The sequence below is a fragment of the Eleutherodactylus coqui genome, chromosome 7, assembly GCF_035609145.1.
Source record: "Eleutherodactylus coqui strain aEleCoq1 chromosome 7, aEleCoq1.hap1, whole genome shotgun sequence".
Classification (NCBI taxonomy): Eukaryota; Metazoa; Chordata; class Amphibia; order Anura; family Eleutherodactylidae; genus Eleutherodactylus; species Eleutherodactylus coqui.
Genome location: NC_089843.1, coordinates 86,887,579 through 86,904,752, shown reverse-complemented (window position 1 = coordinate 86,904,752; position 17,174 = coordinate 86,887,579). Strand labels below are relative to the sequence as shown.

Here is a 17,174-nt window from a genome sequence, read left to right as displayed (position 1 = left end):
TGACCTAATAGGAAATATAACAAAGAACTTTTTTACAGCAGCAATCCTTTACAATGCATCCATTACCTGCACACAGGTGCAATAAAGCACAATGACATCACTCAGGCTCCATGATGTCATTGATTTTGGGTGAACCTGCAACCTAAAAAACCTCAGTTCCTTTAAATATGTTATACGAATATCCTGATGCACATAACTTCTGAAGTTTGTTCTTTCCCGAGAAGTCTATATAATTATAGTGTTATAATACACAAAGCTTTTAATATTTAACCACCACAACAATCACAATAATAAGGGGAAGTAACACACTGCAGTGTACTATAGTGCTAACAGACTTATGGGAATCTGTTTAAGTGTTTAAAGGGAAGAAAGCTTTAAAGAAGAAATCATCTGGAATACACATTAGTGCACTTGATGGGACATTGCGCGTTATGTCCTAACATGGTATATTGGCTTGGCACAGATTAACAGAGAAGCATGCTGTATAAATCCTGCATAAAAGAATGCAGATTAATATATACAGAATAGCCCAGCTTGAAACACTATTCTGTCAAAAAGCAAGAATGATCAGATGGGAAAAACAACTAACTGGGATAAAACTATTTTTTTCTGTTACTAGGGCACTAAGTTTACAAAAACAAACAGACTATCAGGAATACCACCTTTTTTTTGTACCAATAACCACCAGTTCCGAACCACTCAAAATATTACTGAACTTCAGGGATCAGCTACGAATTGCTTCACGGGCCACTTATAAAATGCTGATCCTACACTAACCTCCAGGGACCATTCATTGAATGTTACTCAGACCACCAGGGTTAATCACCCCTGCCACACAGTAAGTATAGGCATGGCCAGCCTTAGTTATGTACAAGGTATGCGGTCGCACAGAGTGCTGGCCAGTAGCCGGTAGGGGAGGCAGGATGGGGGCACTCGCTCTCCTTAGGTCTGTACGGCAGCACCTTGTTGAGCTGCATGAATTATTCTCTTTCTGGCTGTTTTCTCCCCTCTGATGTCCTAGGCCTAGGGTAAGCTGTCAGCCTATTTGCACCCTGGCAACATGATTGCTTGGTTCTACTACTATATTTATGTTATAAGCTTGGTTATGTTACTCTATTTATGTTATAACTTGGTTCTGGAATTGTATCTATGTACTGAGGTTGATTAGTAGACTACTTATCTTAAGAGTTTGGTTCTGGTACTGCATTTATTTCATGGGCTTGGTTCTGGTGCTGTATTTACTTTATGAGCTTGGTTCTGGTGTTATATTTATGTACTTCGGTTGGTTGGTGCAGTACTTATAATAAATTATAATAGTCTATATTTGTATAGCGCCAACGTGTTCTGCAGCGCTTTCAGAACACAGAGGAGCACAGATGATACAATGGGTACATATAGTATTCAATAAGTAGAAAACAATAGGGGAGGCGCCCCCCCCCCCTAAAAAATGGGAGGGGTGGGGGGTTAATTCAGGAGGTTCAGGGAAATGGGGAGTGTTAGGTGCCATAGGTGGGTGTGCATTGGGAGCGGCAGTGGCACGTTGTGGAGGGTGAGGGGGGGGGGGGGAAATTTGATATGCTGACAGTTTGGTTCTGGTGCTGCATTTGTGTTAGGAGCTTGGTTCTGATATTGGAACTATATACTGGGGTTGATTCCGGGGCTGTATTTATGTTATGAGCTTGGTTCTGGTGCTGTATTTCTGTTATAAGCTTGGTGCTAGTGCTGTATTTATTCCCTGAGCTGTTTTGATGTGGTTATGCTGCTAGTTTGCTGACCGCTTATTAATACAATATATATCTTATTTTCTTATGCCTGGGAGGGTGGCAATAGAATCTCCATGCAGGGTTCCATTTACCCTAAGTACAAGTTCTCAGTGGGGTAGTAGTATTGGTCCATTTCAAGCTTGCTCTGTGCAATCTACTCGTGTTTCTGCAATAGCATACTGTAGCACGTTAAATTGTATTCCATTGTATTACGATGGATTACTCGGTGTCTAGCAATAAAAGTGCTGTAATCTCAGTTTTACAGCGTCGCCCAAAATAAAAAAATAAATATGGTCGTGAGTTGAAATATTTATTGAGGAATGTATTAACATATGCTTTGATTTAATGTCCTTATGTGTGCAGTCTTGGATTAAATAACAGAGATGTAATTTGCTGGCAAAACTCTGATGCGACGCGGCCAACAAAAGAAACACACTCCCAATAATAATTTGGCCGGTCGCAGAATATATTCACAGGATTACTCATGCACTTGGAAGATGTTTATGACATTTTACGTCCACATTGAAAATCATCTCATTAAATATCTTCCAGTAAGTTGGGACTTCAGTGAATTCTTCTATATTAAGCGGTAGCGCCCGCCATTGGTAAATACATATTTGGGGGTTGTTACACACTATGGGGATTCATGTCTGCAGCTTTTAATAACTTCTATTAGACTTGGATTTTATTAGTATAGGGACATGGAGATAAGACTTGACTCGGAGGTCTACCGAAGGCAAGCAAATAATGTGCAGGAAAGATTTCCTGCTATTGGATTGGATCCTTTCCTCTGGGAATCGCAAAATATTATCTCTGCCGAGGTTAAAAATTGTAATTTTATTCAGATTTTTCTGTCTATAAGAAGACAGAAGCGAACGCTTTTGTATCAGCAGAATTGCTGTCACTTTCCATTGCAGTGAGAATTTGGGCTTATTGTGAAGGGATTTCTCTCCAACAAGCAAATGACTAATTCATGTATAAACAACTTTCTGCAGAAGGGAAATTGTGTTTCCCTTTATTTACCCAAATGGAAACTATGTTACAGTGTAGGAGATTTCCTTCTAATAGGAGATGTAACAATAGAAAGTCAGAGTCCATCTCATGGAGCTGCTGCTCTTGCTTACGCCTGCATTACTGTATTTTACCCCAACCGTTAGATATTCTGTGTGTTTGCTTTCCGTTTTGCCAATCCGTCATAGGAACAGAAAAACGGAAATGGAATACAGATGCATCCTTTCTAGAGATGAGCGAGTATACTCGCTAAGGCAAACTACTCGAGCGAGTAGTGCCTTATGCGAGTACCTGCCCGCTCGTCTCTAAAGATTCGGGTGCCGGCGGGGGGCGGGGAGCGGTGGGGGTGAGATCTCTCCCCCCTGCTCACTCCCGCAACTCACCGCTCTCCCCCGCCGGCACCCGAATCTTTAGAGACAAGCGGGCAGGTACTCGCATAAGGCACTACTCACTCGAGTAGTTTGCCTTAGCAAGTACGCTCGCTCATCTCTAATCCTTTCTTTAATGCACTGTACTCAATGAGAGGTGGATAAAACCTGAAGGGTGTTTGCTTGCGTGGGACCTCTTCTATGTGCCAGAATGGAGACCCGCCCTATAACAGGGGACTTCTGCTCTGAATGGCCATCGTGTGACACTACATTTCCCCTACAGTAGCTGTTGCAAGAGAAATGTGTGGCTGGCATGGCCTCAGCTGATTTTGTAAAAGATGTACAGAACGGGATTCTTGGTGGTCAGCCGATTACTCAGAGTGGTCTCATTAGATAACCCTTTCCTGATCATGACAATTACTTAGTGGAATTAGGAATAATAGTTGTAATATAAAGGCATCAGCTATTTCGAATACACAATGTACCCAGAACAAACCAACACGGAGGTCCCTTTGCGTGTTGCCCCGCTGGCCTACTACTTTTGTAGACACTGGTGGAATTTTTCCTAAACCTCTGCAGGCTTTTCCTTTTTTTGTTGGCGCATCTAATTACAATTTTTCCCGATAAACAACATTCCAGGTAAATACTTTGTCATGATTTTTCACTAATCTTCGCTGCAAAGGCGAATCCAAAACAGTTACCTTTACATCTGCTCCTCTCCTTACTCTTGAGAAGGCAACATAAAATTGCCCGTGGCCAAAAACTGGTGCCAGATACCACCCGTGATTGGGCAGTAGGAACCGCTGGGCACAGGAGTTTCTACGGATGGAGCAGGAGCCGCTCTTACCTAGACTGATAAGTGGATGGCGCATCATTCGCCCTTAACCTCCACCACATGGCTGGTGAGTGTGGACCACAGTGTCCTCTACAGTATAAATCATTAGGTGTCAAGTCCCCCTCTATTGACCCATATATATGTGCCTTAGTGCGTCATGTGGTTATCCAACCACATGGTGGCAGTATTTCAGTTACAAACTGACACAAGACACGCTAAGGCACTATACATTATATGTATATAATATACACTACCGTTCAAAAGTTTGGGGTCACATTGAAATGTCCTTAATTTTGAAGGAAAAGCACTGTACTTTTCAATGAAGATAACTTTAAACTAGTCCTAACTTTAAACAAATGCACTCTATACATTGCTAATGTGGTAAATGACTATTCTAGCTGCAAATGCCTGTTTTTTTTGTGCAAAATCTACAAAGGTGAATAGAGGCCCATTTCCAGCAACTATCACTCCAGTGTTCTAATGGTACAATGTGTTTGCTCATTGGCTCAGAAGGCTAATTAATGATTAGAAAACCCTTGTGCAATCATGTTCACACATCTGAAAACAGTCTAGCTCGTTACAGAAGCTACAAATCTGACCTTCCTGTGAGCAGATTGAGTTTCTGGAGCATCACATTTGTGGGGTCAATTAAACGCTCAAAATGGCCAGAAAAAGAGAACTTTCATCTGAAACTCGACAGTCTATTCTTGTTCTTAGAAATGAAGGCTATTCCATGCGAGAAATTGCTAAGAAATTGAAGATTTCCTACAACGGTGTGTACTACTCCCTTCAGAGGACAGCACAAACAGGCTCTAACCAGAGTAGAAAAAGAAGTGGAAGCACAACTAAGCAAGAAGATAAGCACATTAGAGTCTCTAGTTTGAGAAACAGACGCCTCACAGGTACCCAACTGGCATCTTCATTAAATAGTACCCGCAAAACACCAGTGTCAACATCTACAGTGAAGAGGCGGCTGCGGGATTTTGGGCTTCAGGGCAGAGTGGCAAAGAAAAAGCCATATCTGAGACTGGCCAATAAAAGAAAAAGATTAAGATGGGCAAAAGAACACAGACATTGGACAGAGGAAGACTGGAAAAAAGTGTTGTGGACGGATGAATCCAAGTTTGAGGTGTTTGGATCACAAAGAAGAACGTTTGTGAGACGCAGAACAAATGAAAAGATGCTGGAAGAATGCCTGACGCCATCTGTTAAGCATGGTGGAGGTAATGTGATGGTCTGGGGTTGCTTTGGTGCTGGTAAGGTGGGAGATTTGTACAGGGTAAAAGGGATTCTGAATAAGGAAGGCTATCACTCCATTTTGCAGCGCCATGCCATACCCAGTGGACAGCGCTTGATTGGAACCAATTTCATCCTACAACAGGACAATGACCCTAAACACACCTCCAAATTGTGCAAGAACTATTTACAGCAGAAGCAGGCAGCTGGTATTCTATCGGTAATGGAGTGGCCAGCGCAGTCACCAGATCTGAACCCCATTGAGCTGTTGTGGGAGCAGCTTGACCGTATGGTACGCCAGAAGTGCCCATCCAACCAATCCAACTTGTGGGAGATGCTTCTAGAAGCGTGGGGTGCAATTTCTCAAGCTTACCTCAACAAATTAACAGCTAGAATGTCAAAGGTGTGCAATGCTGTAATTGCTGCAAAAGGAGGATTCTTTGACGAAAGCAAAGTTTGATGTAAAAACAATGTTATTTCAAATACAAATCATTATTTCTAAGCTTGTCAATGTCTTGACTCTACTTTCTATTCATTTCACAACGCATGGTGGTGAATAAGTGTGACTTTTCATGGAAAACACAAAATTGTTTGGGTGACCCCAAACTTTTGAACGGTAGTGTATATGTGTGTGTGTGTGTATATATATATATATATATATATATATATATATATATATATATATACACACACACACATTATATATATATATATATATATATATATATATACACACACACATTATATATATATATATATATATATATATATATATATATACACACACACACACACACACACACACACACACACACATATACACACACGTACATATATATATGAAATCCATACATAGTCTGTACTTGTTTAAAAATCTACCATTCCACAGATCCAATAGGTCTAATCTGCAATTGAAGTGGATAATGATATAAATTCAGCATCGGTTTATACACATATTTCAATAATTACCTGTGATACATATAATTATCATAAACGGTCACATTACTTATTTATTAAGAACCTGCATATTAATTTCTATGTTTTAAAGTATATCACACTTTACAGCTATGCAAAATGTACGCTAACCTTGCAGATACTTTGCTTTACTTATTTTGGGCTGATTTTCTCCATTCACAACCAAAGCTGCTTACATCATCTGTTGGGTGAACTTGGAAACCGAATATGTTTCAGTTCAGTATATGAGCTAATACCCAAGCTCAAATTGGGCCATTCAGCTCCCATAATGCACTGCTCTCAATTTTGAATGCAGCTCTGGATGTGAATAGAGAATTAAACAATGATAAGGTAAAGCAGATTAAAGTATTTCAATGTTGTTGCAAGTATGAAATAATTAATTAAAAGCATTCAAGTGTCACTTACTGATGACCTGCACGTAGATGATGGCGTCGGCATGTCCAGCAACATTCTCCACTTTAACAGACACCCGGTATATTCCAGGATTCTCATAGCGGTGGTGGATGGGTTCACCTGTCAGTGTAAGGTTCACATTAATGGGCCTGGATCCGTCTCCCAAATCTACTTGATACTTCGTGTTTAATATGTCCCCCTGTAGGAAAAAGCCCAAATATTTCACTGTTAGACATGCAGCTCTTTGTAAAGGTGATATTAAAATGACAAAGCCAACATAATGCAAGGACTACCTGGGGTCCCCATACTGAAAACCGCTATTAGTCTAGTTTACGAAAAGGGAGATCTCGCTGTATACTGATATATTATTGCAGTCATTCCCTATGCACTAAGCTTCCTCTAGCGGTAGGTGCCGGCAGACAAAATGTTGAAATTTAACCCTCCAACAATCACATTAAAGGTGGGAAAACCCGCCCAAAAATTTCAATTTTTTTACTGTAGATTTTGAATGTATGTTTTATGTAAATCTATTCTGCGCACATCTCAGTCACAGCGCATTGTAAGCCTTTAGTGACATAACTCCAGTCAGCACCAAAAGTTGGTTATATATGCGTATCTCTATTCACTTCAATTGGATCGCTGGAGATAGCTAAGCGCTTGAACTTGGCCATCTCCCAAGAGTCCCCCCAATATGAATGGAGTAGAGTCATGCATGTGCAGCCTCTGCCGCGCACAAATCAGGACACCAGGGCTGAACTCTCAGGATCAGTGGGTCCCAGCGGTCGGACCCCCACTGATCAGCAGGTTATCTGTGGGTAGTGGATAACTAGCTGTGCTGAGAATAACCCTTTTAAAGGGGTTCTACCAGAATTTCCAGTTATTCCCTATCCACAGGAAGGGAAATAATTTGCTGATCGTTGGGGGTCTCACCACTGAGATCTTGAGAATGGGACTCCCGTTCTATGCTCTTCAGTCACTGCGGAGGTCACTTCTTCCCCCGCAGTGATGTCACTGTGATCAGCGCTCCATTCATCTCAATGGGGCTGAGTGAAATACTCAAACTGGTGCCACTTGGGTATCTCGTCAGTCCCATTGAAAGCGCATGGAGCACTAGTGTACTTGCGCGACCAGCGCTTCATTCAATCTCCTCTTCACTGTGGGGGAATGAAGGGGAGAGGGGTGGGGGGTGAAAGAGTTTCTTTTTAACCCCACAGTGAGGACACGGGATCCTCGCTAAGATCAGCGGGGGTCTCAGCGGTGAGGACCCCACCGATCAGCACATTATCCTGTGGGTAGGAGATAAATTGAAATTCTGGTACAACCGCTTTAAGCTTCATTTTATAGAACACCTACGAGAAGACATTTAGAAAAAGACCCTTTAGCACCTATTAAAATTCACTAGAGGCCCAAAGTTTCATCTAGCAATTTTTTTAATGGCTGGAAAATGGAAATTGCGAGGCGCCTTTTGTATTTTCTTTATATACGATAAACTGCTAAAATCTCCATAAATCCCCTATAGAAGTTGTGTGCAGGGCTCTCTAGTGGCGCAGCTCTTCTTCCCCATATATTAGTTTAGCAGGTCGTTCTCAGAAGTCTATAAAACTTCACACATTTATTTTGGCAGGAATGTAATGTTTTCACAGGGAAGCGAGAGCTTTGTCACATAGTTTATGCTGGGCCGAGCCAACTTCCTACTCTAATAATTTAATTACACAGCTTTTCAGAGAATCCCATCAAGAGACGGATCTGCTGATGTTCTGGTCGCAGTCCTCAAATAGCAACTAGTTCAGACCTTGCATGCTGTATATAGGGCATTGCTTTAAGGGGTCTTATACTTTTCTGGATATCGGACTGATATAATTGTGCTCCATAGAAAATGTAACTGCTGAGATGTGACCTGTTAACTCTGACTGTAGCAGAGACCGTCTTTGTTTACCAAGTTATGTCCATATGGCCGTGTATATTGGCCAAATATTCCTACTACGGGTCATATTCACTGCTGCACATCCAAGTAGCCATTTTTATTCTTGCAACTAGATGTGTGTTTGGTCGTGACAAAGTGAATGGTTTAGGGTCTATGTCTCTACAGCAAGAGAGAATAATCGCGGCTGACTGTAATGGATGGATATGGGATTGTATTTCAACTAGGTTATACATTCTGTAGGGCAAATGTTGACTAAGAGCATATTCACACTATAAAGAATTATTTCTATAGTTGCTTGAGTACAGATACGGTAGGGCTTGCGTTAACTTGGCTCGTTGCGTGTTAGGTAGCCTCACTCAATGCCATGCCAGTGTGGTCTGTCATAACGCAGAAGGATAATATTCAATGTACAGTGTAATATCTGCTTTAGCCACTAGATGGCAGTTGAAGAGAACCAAAGCCAAGCGAACAAATGGAAACAATAAAGGCCACAGTAGAGTACAGCTGTGGTGGCAGGAGGCAGAACAGTACCCCAGTGAAAGGGCTATGGGGATTGGGCTCCACTACACAGAGGAGGCTTGTAGGCACAAGTAGACAGCTGGGTGGCTCACTAGTGAGGCTTGCTAGGCAGGCACCCTTCCTGCTTTTGGAGACAGCAGTGCTGCATCAGGGGCTCAGCTGGCAGAGCGCTGCTGGTCTTCTTCTCCAGTTCAGAGCTGGGGACTTTGGGAGATATTTTGGCACAAGATGAGTGGCTCAGTAGTGGGTATACTAGGCAGGTACCCTGACTGCATGTGGGGAGAAGAGCACAGCAGTGCAGCTGTTTTAAGGATGCTGCTCTTATTCTTCAGCCCATAGCTAGGGACAGGGGCGTAACTATAGAGGATGCAGGGGATGTGGTTGCACCCGGACCCGGGCCAAGGAGCCTTAGGGGCCCATAAGGCCCCTCTTCTCCATATAGAAAGCCTAGTACTATGAATAAAGCATTATAGTTGGGGGCCCTGTTACAGGTTTTGCATTGGGGCCCGGGAGCTTCAAGTTACGCCTCTGGCTAGGGATATTGGGGGACAATGCAACACGCAGGTGTACACTGGGGCACAAAGGGGGACACTGTATGCCACAGCTGGGGACTTATGGAAATACTGGAACACACAGGGGCACAAGCTGGGTGGCTCATTACCCAGTTTCACCAGGCAGGAACTTTTCCTGCACTTGGAGTCAGCAGTACTGATCAGTGGCTCAGCTGTCAGAGCGCTGCTCCTCTCCGCCTCCAGCTCATAGCTGGGGATTTCAGGGACCACTGGAGCACACAGTGGTATACTGGGGCACAAGCGGGGTGGCTCACTATCAGGGATCACCAGGCAGGAGCCTTTCCTGCACTTGAATACAGCAGCTCAGCCGTCATAACCCTGCTGCTCTCCAGCTCACAGTTGGCTTTGAGGGACACCGGGACATTTTGTGCCACCTGCTGTTGGATGTGGGACATTACATCTTGCAAATAGTTTTTCTCTATAGAGGAAAGCCATTGATGCATTATTATCATGTTTCTCTTAAGCACGCTATACCGCATTATCCTGTTGGGTTAACGCATTATGCCACTCAAGTTAACGCAAGCCTCATGTGGAGTTCTATTATGGCTTTGCTACAACTAGCAGCATCGTGCCTAATAGTGCATGTCCACCTTAACGTCTATGTAAAGTATCCGACTTTGATCACTATTTTACATCTAGAATTAATATTTATAAAAAGTAGAGTAACTTTGTAAATACATTGCACCTTTTCAGCTGATATTATAGTCCAGAGCTGCATTTACAGTTCTGCAGACTTCAGAGCTGAAGTCTCCCAGAATTCCTTGGCTGGCTCATTATCTGATCACAGAGTTGGATCTTGACACTTTACAGTAGTATAGGAAAGAAATAACTGCCCCAGTGCATTACAGGGGCTCACTTAAGGCCCATTTAGATGGGACAAATGCGGTGCAAGCGATGCCCGACACTCGTCCCCGTACACACTAGTACATACAGGAGCTAGTATCGCTGGCTCACAGTGGGGTGGCAGAAGATTTCTCTCCTCGTGCTCCCCGACCCTCTCCATTGACTTAACATAGCGACTGTTCAGTACTGAACGGCTGCTATTTACACTGAACGATCAGCAATCAGCTCATCAGCCATCGTTTATGCAGCATAGACGATGGGCGATGAGCAGATCACTGATTATTTAGTGTAAATAGCGATACTAGCTCCAGTGCAGCAGCACGGGAGTGAGTGTACGCGGGGACGAGTGTCGGGTATCGTTTGCCCGACATTCGTCCCGTCTAAATGGCCCATTAACCTATTAGGGATGTGTCTCCTAACAAGCTTGTTGACTGTTTCTGGTGACAACCAGCAGAATTGTGAATGCAGCTCTGGCTTTTTATAAAGTAATGTAACTCAACAATAAAAACTGTAGCAGAAAAGCCCATACATTAAAGTGTGCTAAAGGGGTGAAATTAAGAAACATTATCATTTGTTTTTTGAAATGGTTATAGTAAGCCTTCCCATACCCTCAGTACCCTATCCTATCAAAAGTAATTGGACACAAGAATCAAAAGTAGCTTTTATTTACATATGTTAATATTTAGTGGGCCTCCTTTGGCGCTAATGACTTCAGATACTCTTCGTGGCATACTGATGTCTGATACACTTCAACTGGTTTTTCCCTCCATTCATTCTGGAAACGTCTGGTGTGTTCTCTCAAAGAAAATGCATTGGGCCATCTATAGTGGTAAGAGAGCATCGTCATTGGATGGTTGAGCAATGGTAGAAGGTTCTATAGAACCTGGGTGTAGAGGATGTCTGAGGAACACCTATTGCCTGAGTGAGTTATGCCAACAGTTAAGTATGGTGGAAGTTCCATTATGGTTTGGGGATGGTTTACGTGGCATGGTGTCAGTCTGTTGGTTGAATTGGCAAGAACCATGAAAATGGAGGTGGGCCTGACATTCTAGACAACAGTATGACAATACTCTGGAAATGGGCAGCAATACTTCCAACAAGACAACACGCCTTCTCACAAATCTAACACTGCTTTACGTTGGTTTGAGAATATGGATTTTCCCACGATTGGACCGGCTGCACAAAGTCCCAACCTGATCCCTACTGACCATTTTTGGGATGAACTGGAACGTCAGGTCCAAAAATAAGAACAGTGTCCATCTTCTTTGACAGAATTTGCAAGACGTTTGCAGGATGAATGAAGGGAAATATCAGCTGAAGTGTATCAGACGTTAGTAGAAAGTATATGATGAAGAGTATCTCGTATCATTAGGGCCTAGGAAGGCCCCACCTAGTATTACCATACGGAAATATGCACTACTTTTGATTCTTGCTCAGGTGTCCAATTACTCCTGGTAGGATAGTGTATTAACGATCATAAGCTTCATTATTGTAATGAGCATTAATGCCATGCACAGTATTTCACATTGTATAATCATTAATCAGTTACCTGTTCCTGCTGTACAATAAACATGACGTCTTCTCCGGGCTTTACAGCCATAGAGTCTCCTTTGATGGTGATTCTCAAACCTTTTGGTGGAATTAATGGACATTGATAATGGGCTAAATTTTCCTGCAGATCGATGCCTCCTTCACACACGTTAGATACAACTTTCCTATACCTGTAATATACCAAAAAGAGGAAGAATATATACACATTAGCTGGAGTGGTGAGCAATTACAAAGAGACACACATGGCATGTTCACGTGTTACATGTATAGCCCGTGTATTTCAAAGGGTACCATGCAGTGCTTAATTATCCCTGTGATGGCGCTACAGGGGTATTAAACACTTGTTGCTAGGTTTCCCTGCAGATTACTGCTGATGGGGTTCCCGCAGCAAGGGGACATCCAGTGATCAGCCCTTTTTTTCAGGGGATCCTTCTAACACCCTTTTTGCTGTTCCAAAGTCCTTTCCATTATATTCCTCACTCCATTGTGCCCTTTTTACTCAGCTTCAGTTTCTTCTTTCCCATGCAGTATAGATAAAAGCTCTCTAAACCCTTTACATGCCTGAGATCTACATTGATCTCAGCATGTAAGGGGTTAACAGCAGGGATCTGTGTTCTCATCGATCCCCGCTGTTGCAGTGGGAGGTCAGCTTTCAGTCACAGCTGACTGACATTTTGGGATAGTGTGGGCTTACTTCAGGGCCCATGCCATATACAGAACCTAAGTTTACATCCTGTTGCATTAACCCATTAGTGACCAAGCTTTTTTCCGTCTTTCCATTTTTCATTTTTTTCCTCCCCCATTTTAAAAAAGCGTAACGCCTTTATTTATCCATCGACGTCGCTGCATGAGGGCTTGTTTTTTGTGAACAAGTTGTATTTTCAATGGTGCTATTTATTGTACCATATAATGTACTGAAAAACTTTGAAAAAATTCTAAGTGGAGAGAAATGGGAAAAAAATGAAATTCCGCCATCTATAGGTGTGTCTTGTTTCTACGGCGCACAAACTGACAAAAATGACCTGATTAGTTTATTAAATGGGACAGTACGATTGCTACGATACCAAACTTGTATAGGTTTTTTTTGCTGTAGTACTTGTATTTTTTTCAAAGATATTTAATTTCTTTCAATTTTTTCTGCCGCCATCTTCTGCACACAATAACTTTTTATTTATTTTTTGTCAACATAGTTGTGCAAGGGCTTATTTTATGCGGGACGTCCTGTAGGTTGCGTTGCTACTGTTTTGGAATACATATGATTTTTTCATCGCTTTTTATTGCATTTTTTCTTGGAGAAGGAATGACCAAGAAAGCACATTTCTGGCGTTATTTTTTATTTTTTCACGACGTTCATCGTATGGGGTGTAAATAAAGCATTACTTTGATAGATCGGACTTTTACGGACACAGCGATGCCAAAGACGTATTTTTGTTTTATTATTTTAATTATTTTATTACAAATATGTTTTTTTGTGAACTTTTATAACTTTTTAAAAAATAATTAGTAAAACTTCATTGTTCTCATTTTTCCTTTTTTTTTTAGTCCCCAGAGGGGACAACAACTTACGGTGCTTTCATCGCTCCTGCGTGCGATCTCTCTTCATACATAGACCACCGATACAGACTGTCTAATTCCGTGTTAGTGGTCATTAAGGGGTTAACTACCACCCTGCTAGGACATAAACTTACGTCCTCTGGCTTTAAGGGGCTTATTATAGTGCAAACAGAAAATCATTATCTTTCAAGGACTAGCCAACAACTAGGTATGCACTTCTTTGCACTTCCCACCAAATGTCCATTTGGCTCCCTTTTTTTAAAAAATATTTTGCTCTCCAAGCTAGTTCTCATTGGTTCCCGAAAACGCATAGACATATATAAGTGATTGTCAACTGAACAGTCCCTGCTAGACTTTGAAAGAAAACTCGCTTGTAAAATGGGCATGATAATATTATTTTCAGAGGCTTTCCTGCTCAGAACGTGTTGGGTCTTAACCCTTTGCAATCCAATTTTGGATTCAGGGTTTCCTAGGAGGCTTTCTCTTTCTGCTATTATACAATGGCGCCATCTGCTGGCTAGAGCCAGTACTGCGGTATGTGACATGCTGGAGAGGTCCCCGACAACAGAGCGGCCAGTAATCTACAGTAAGAATACCCTGCCGGACGTCTTCCGACATCGTAGCTGTACAGCCTGTCTTTAGACGTAAGACAGTGGATTGGAAAGGGTTAATAAAATGCCTCACAATTCGGGGTTCAAATATTCCGAGTAACTTTCTTTGGAGTTACAGAAGCAGCCGAACGTGATTTTAATGATCTTCTTTCAGTGTTGCCACCTCTTTAATGCCCTTCACTGTATTCTGCAGTCATTTGCCTAGGAAGCCCCGAATAATGACTTGGATACATCATTTAGCACATGTGTTGTGTCACTGAATTGCTTTTACTGTTCGGCATTAAATCCCTGGAAAGGCAGACCCTGTAAATGTGACTTCCAAGTCTCTTAATCCTACATAACAACCACAAATGGCACAGTGGCAGATCGGCTAACAGCACAATGTGCGAGAAAGACAAGAAATACAGAGTATCTTTCCAGATGAAGCCAGATAACCCATCCGTGGGCTTTGCTTTACTAAACAGCCTTGTGTTTGCAGTAAACCGAAATCCTTTTTAAATTGGATGGGCCTAAAATGTAAAGCAGGCAATTATTTTTCAAAGGGACGGACTGTTTATTCCAATGGAAGCTGTGCTTTCCCCTTCGTTGGCTTGTATGCTCTAGGAATTTCATGGGCGCCTACTCGCTTGGAGAACACTAACACTGAATTTAATTAATAGTGCAGTTGATGTCGGGTGAATGAAAATGAGGGAGAACAGATTGGGCGAGGCTCGCAACGTTTCTAGATGTCGACGCTACGAGATGATCCACCTAATTTAAAGGGGGGAAGAAAGTGGAGAATAAAACAAAAGGAGACTAGAAACAGAGAACATCCAACAATAGACAGTCATGCCCCTGCAAGTGATACATGTTGTGCTGCTGCTGATGAATGCCAGATGAATATCGCTAGGGTATTTGTTTCAGTCAATATAGTAAGAATATGGAATTTAACCGTTTCAGGGTGTTTTTTGAGCCTCTAGGACACAGTTTTAGCCTTTTTAGGTACATGCCAGTTTATGAGCCGTCCTTTTTTGGACTGTTGATGTGATTCTTGCACAGCACCATTTTTTCATGGAGAATGCAGGTTACTTTTCTGATCATCTTTATACACAGAACTGCCCCTTTTTTTTCTCCTTTTTTAGAGTTCTTTTTTATTTATAGCTTGAAAAAACAGAAAAGCAAAGCATGATTTTTAGCAATCTAGTTATTTTTTTCCAGTGTTATGATATGGTGTTCGTTTAAATAGGTTTTCTATTCATATTCAGCACTGTCTCCTGGAAATTTTGATGTATTACATGTCCACTACAGGAGTCAGGCTAGCGTTATAACAGTGCTTGTTTTTTTTTTTTTAATTTATTTTTGTATTTTTTCCTAACATTTATATTTTTTTTATAGTTTTCCCTCAAATATCAGAAAAGACGGATGTGAATTCTAAAATATTGAAGGCATCACTATGTGTCACCATCATATGGCTGTAAATTCACACAATTTTTACATCCAATTTTTGGACCATAATTGGATAGAAATAAAGCATATTCTTTTACATGTGTAGTGACCCAGTACTTCATTCTGGAAACCTCCATATTGTCATACATGTTTGTCTTATGTGGATGCACTGTGCAAAGCTGTCTTGTCATTTCCAGTGTGTGTGTTGCACAGCTGTGGCGCTTGAGAGGTTAATTTCTAATAAAATCCAAGCCTGCATGTAAATGTATCAAGTATGTCATGTCATGTGGTATGAGAGGAGGTTATAAATGTGAGTGTTGGTGAGCGGGAGAAGGGAGAGTCCATGTCTTCAGGAGTTTGGTGGGATAGAAGTTCCGGACACATGGAGGCACCTTCAGCCCTCATGTGCTGAAGCATGGAAGAGGAGTAGAGATTTCCCGTTCTGCATGTGATTGGATGTCAATGGAGTGAGCCCCAGAAACAGATAGAGAGCGTCAGTAAGTCTAACTTGTGCAGAGGTACTATCACACCAGTGCAGAGGTACTATCCAGTTTATTATTTTCCTACGCGGCTGTCTGAAGTCTGGATCACTGCATAGAGGTACACCCTTTTTGTCTGTCACAGCCACTCGTCCCTAAGGCTGGGTGGAGGTACTACGAATCAAGAATCTCTAAAGTCTATTCATTTACCTGCACTGAAAAGTCAGTCATTGACCTGCCTTGTACTGTTTTGATTATTCTCCAAGTAAAGTTAATGCCGGGCTCTGGATGTTCCCAGAGACTAGTGGTACTGCAAAGACTGTCTGTGGCTGTATTTATTTGCCGGGGATCATACTGATGGGAACAGTGGTGTCACACATAACAGTTACCCCCCTGTTATCGAGTTTGGTGGGCATTCCTTATTCTAGGGGTGTCCAAGTTGGGCTGCAGTGCGACTGTGGCCCTGGCTACATGTGTCCCTCCGGAATGGAGTCTAGTAAGTGCCACCGTGGCAAGTCAGCACTCTACCCTCCCAGCTCCCCACGTATGTCTGGTGTCCGGGGTCCCCCTATGGGACGCTGCAAATTATTTTATTCACACCTGTATTTTTTTTTAATCAGATCAACAGTCGAAGCAAAAAAAATCACAGCATTTCCTATTTTGTAGCAATTTTCAGACAAGAGAATTTGCCTATTCAAATCTATGAGTGCAATTAAAGAGATGGATTGCACTTTTTTATAAGGTGTGAAGAACCTTCATTTACATCATTTGGCCAATCAGCATTTTTTTATGCATGTAAAAACTGGATGCAAATCGCTAGGAAAAAGTACAAAAATGAAAAAATTGCTTGAAATTAGTTTGATTTTTCACGTCTGCAAAAAACAAAACCCTCCTGTGTGACTATAACCTTAGTATGCCTCAGTAGTCTAAGACACGTTATGCTGCTCTGACTGGTCAATGCTGCTCACCTGGGCCGTACTGACCAGTCAGAGCAGCGTGTATTGTCTTATACTAATGCACAGTGTGTATCAGGTAGTCAGAGAAGCGGTGCGGCCATCTTTGTCCAGGATCGGAGGGCTGCTTTAATAAGTCACAAAATTATATATTTTTTTTAA

The 17,174-nt window shown here is 42.0% G+C and overlaps 1 protein-coding gene across 1 annotated transcript in view; it reads right to left on the bottom strand.

Annotated features, from left to right (window-relative positions):
* SORCS2 (sortilin related VPS10 domain containing receptor 2) overlaps positions 1–17,174 on the bottom strand; it is an 816,984-nt gene that overhangs the window by 28,586 nt on the left and 771,224 nt on the right. Inside the window, exons 18-19 of the mRNA XM_066573326.1 lie at positions 11,989–12,160; positions 6,594–6,780 (exon numbers count right to left, since the gene is read on the bottom strand). Of these exons, the coding sequence (XP_066429423.1) occupies positions 6,594–6,780; positions 11,989–12,160 (359 nt within the window). The remainder of the gene's footprint in view (positions 1–6,593; positions 6,781–11,988; positions 12,161–17,174) is intronic.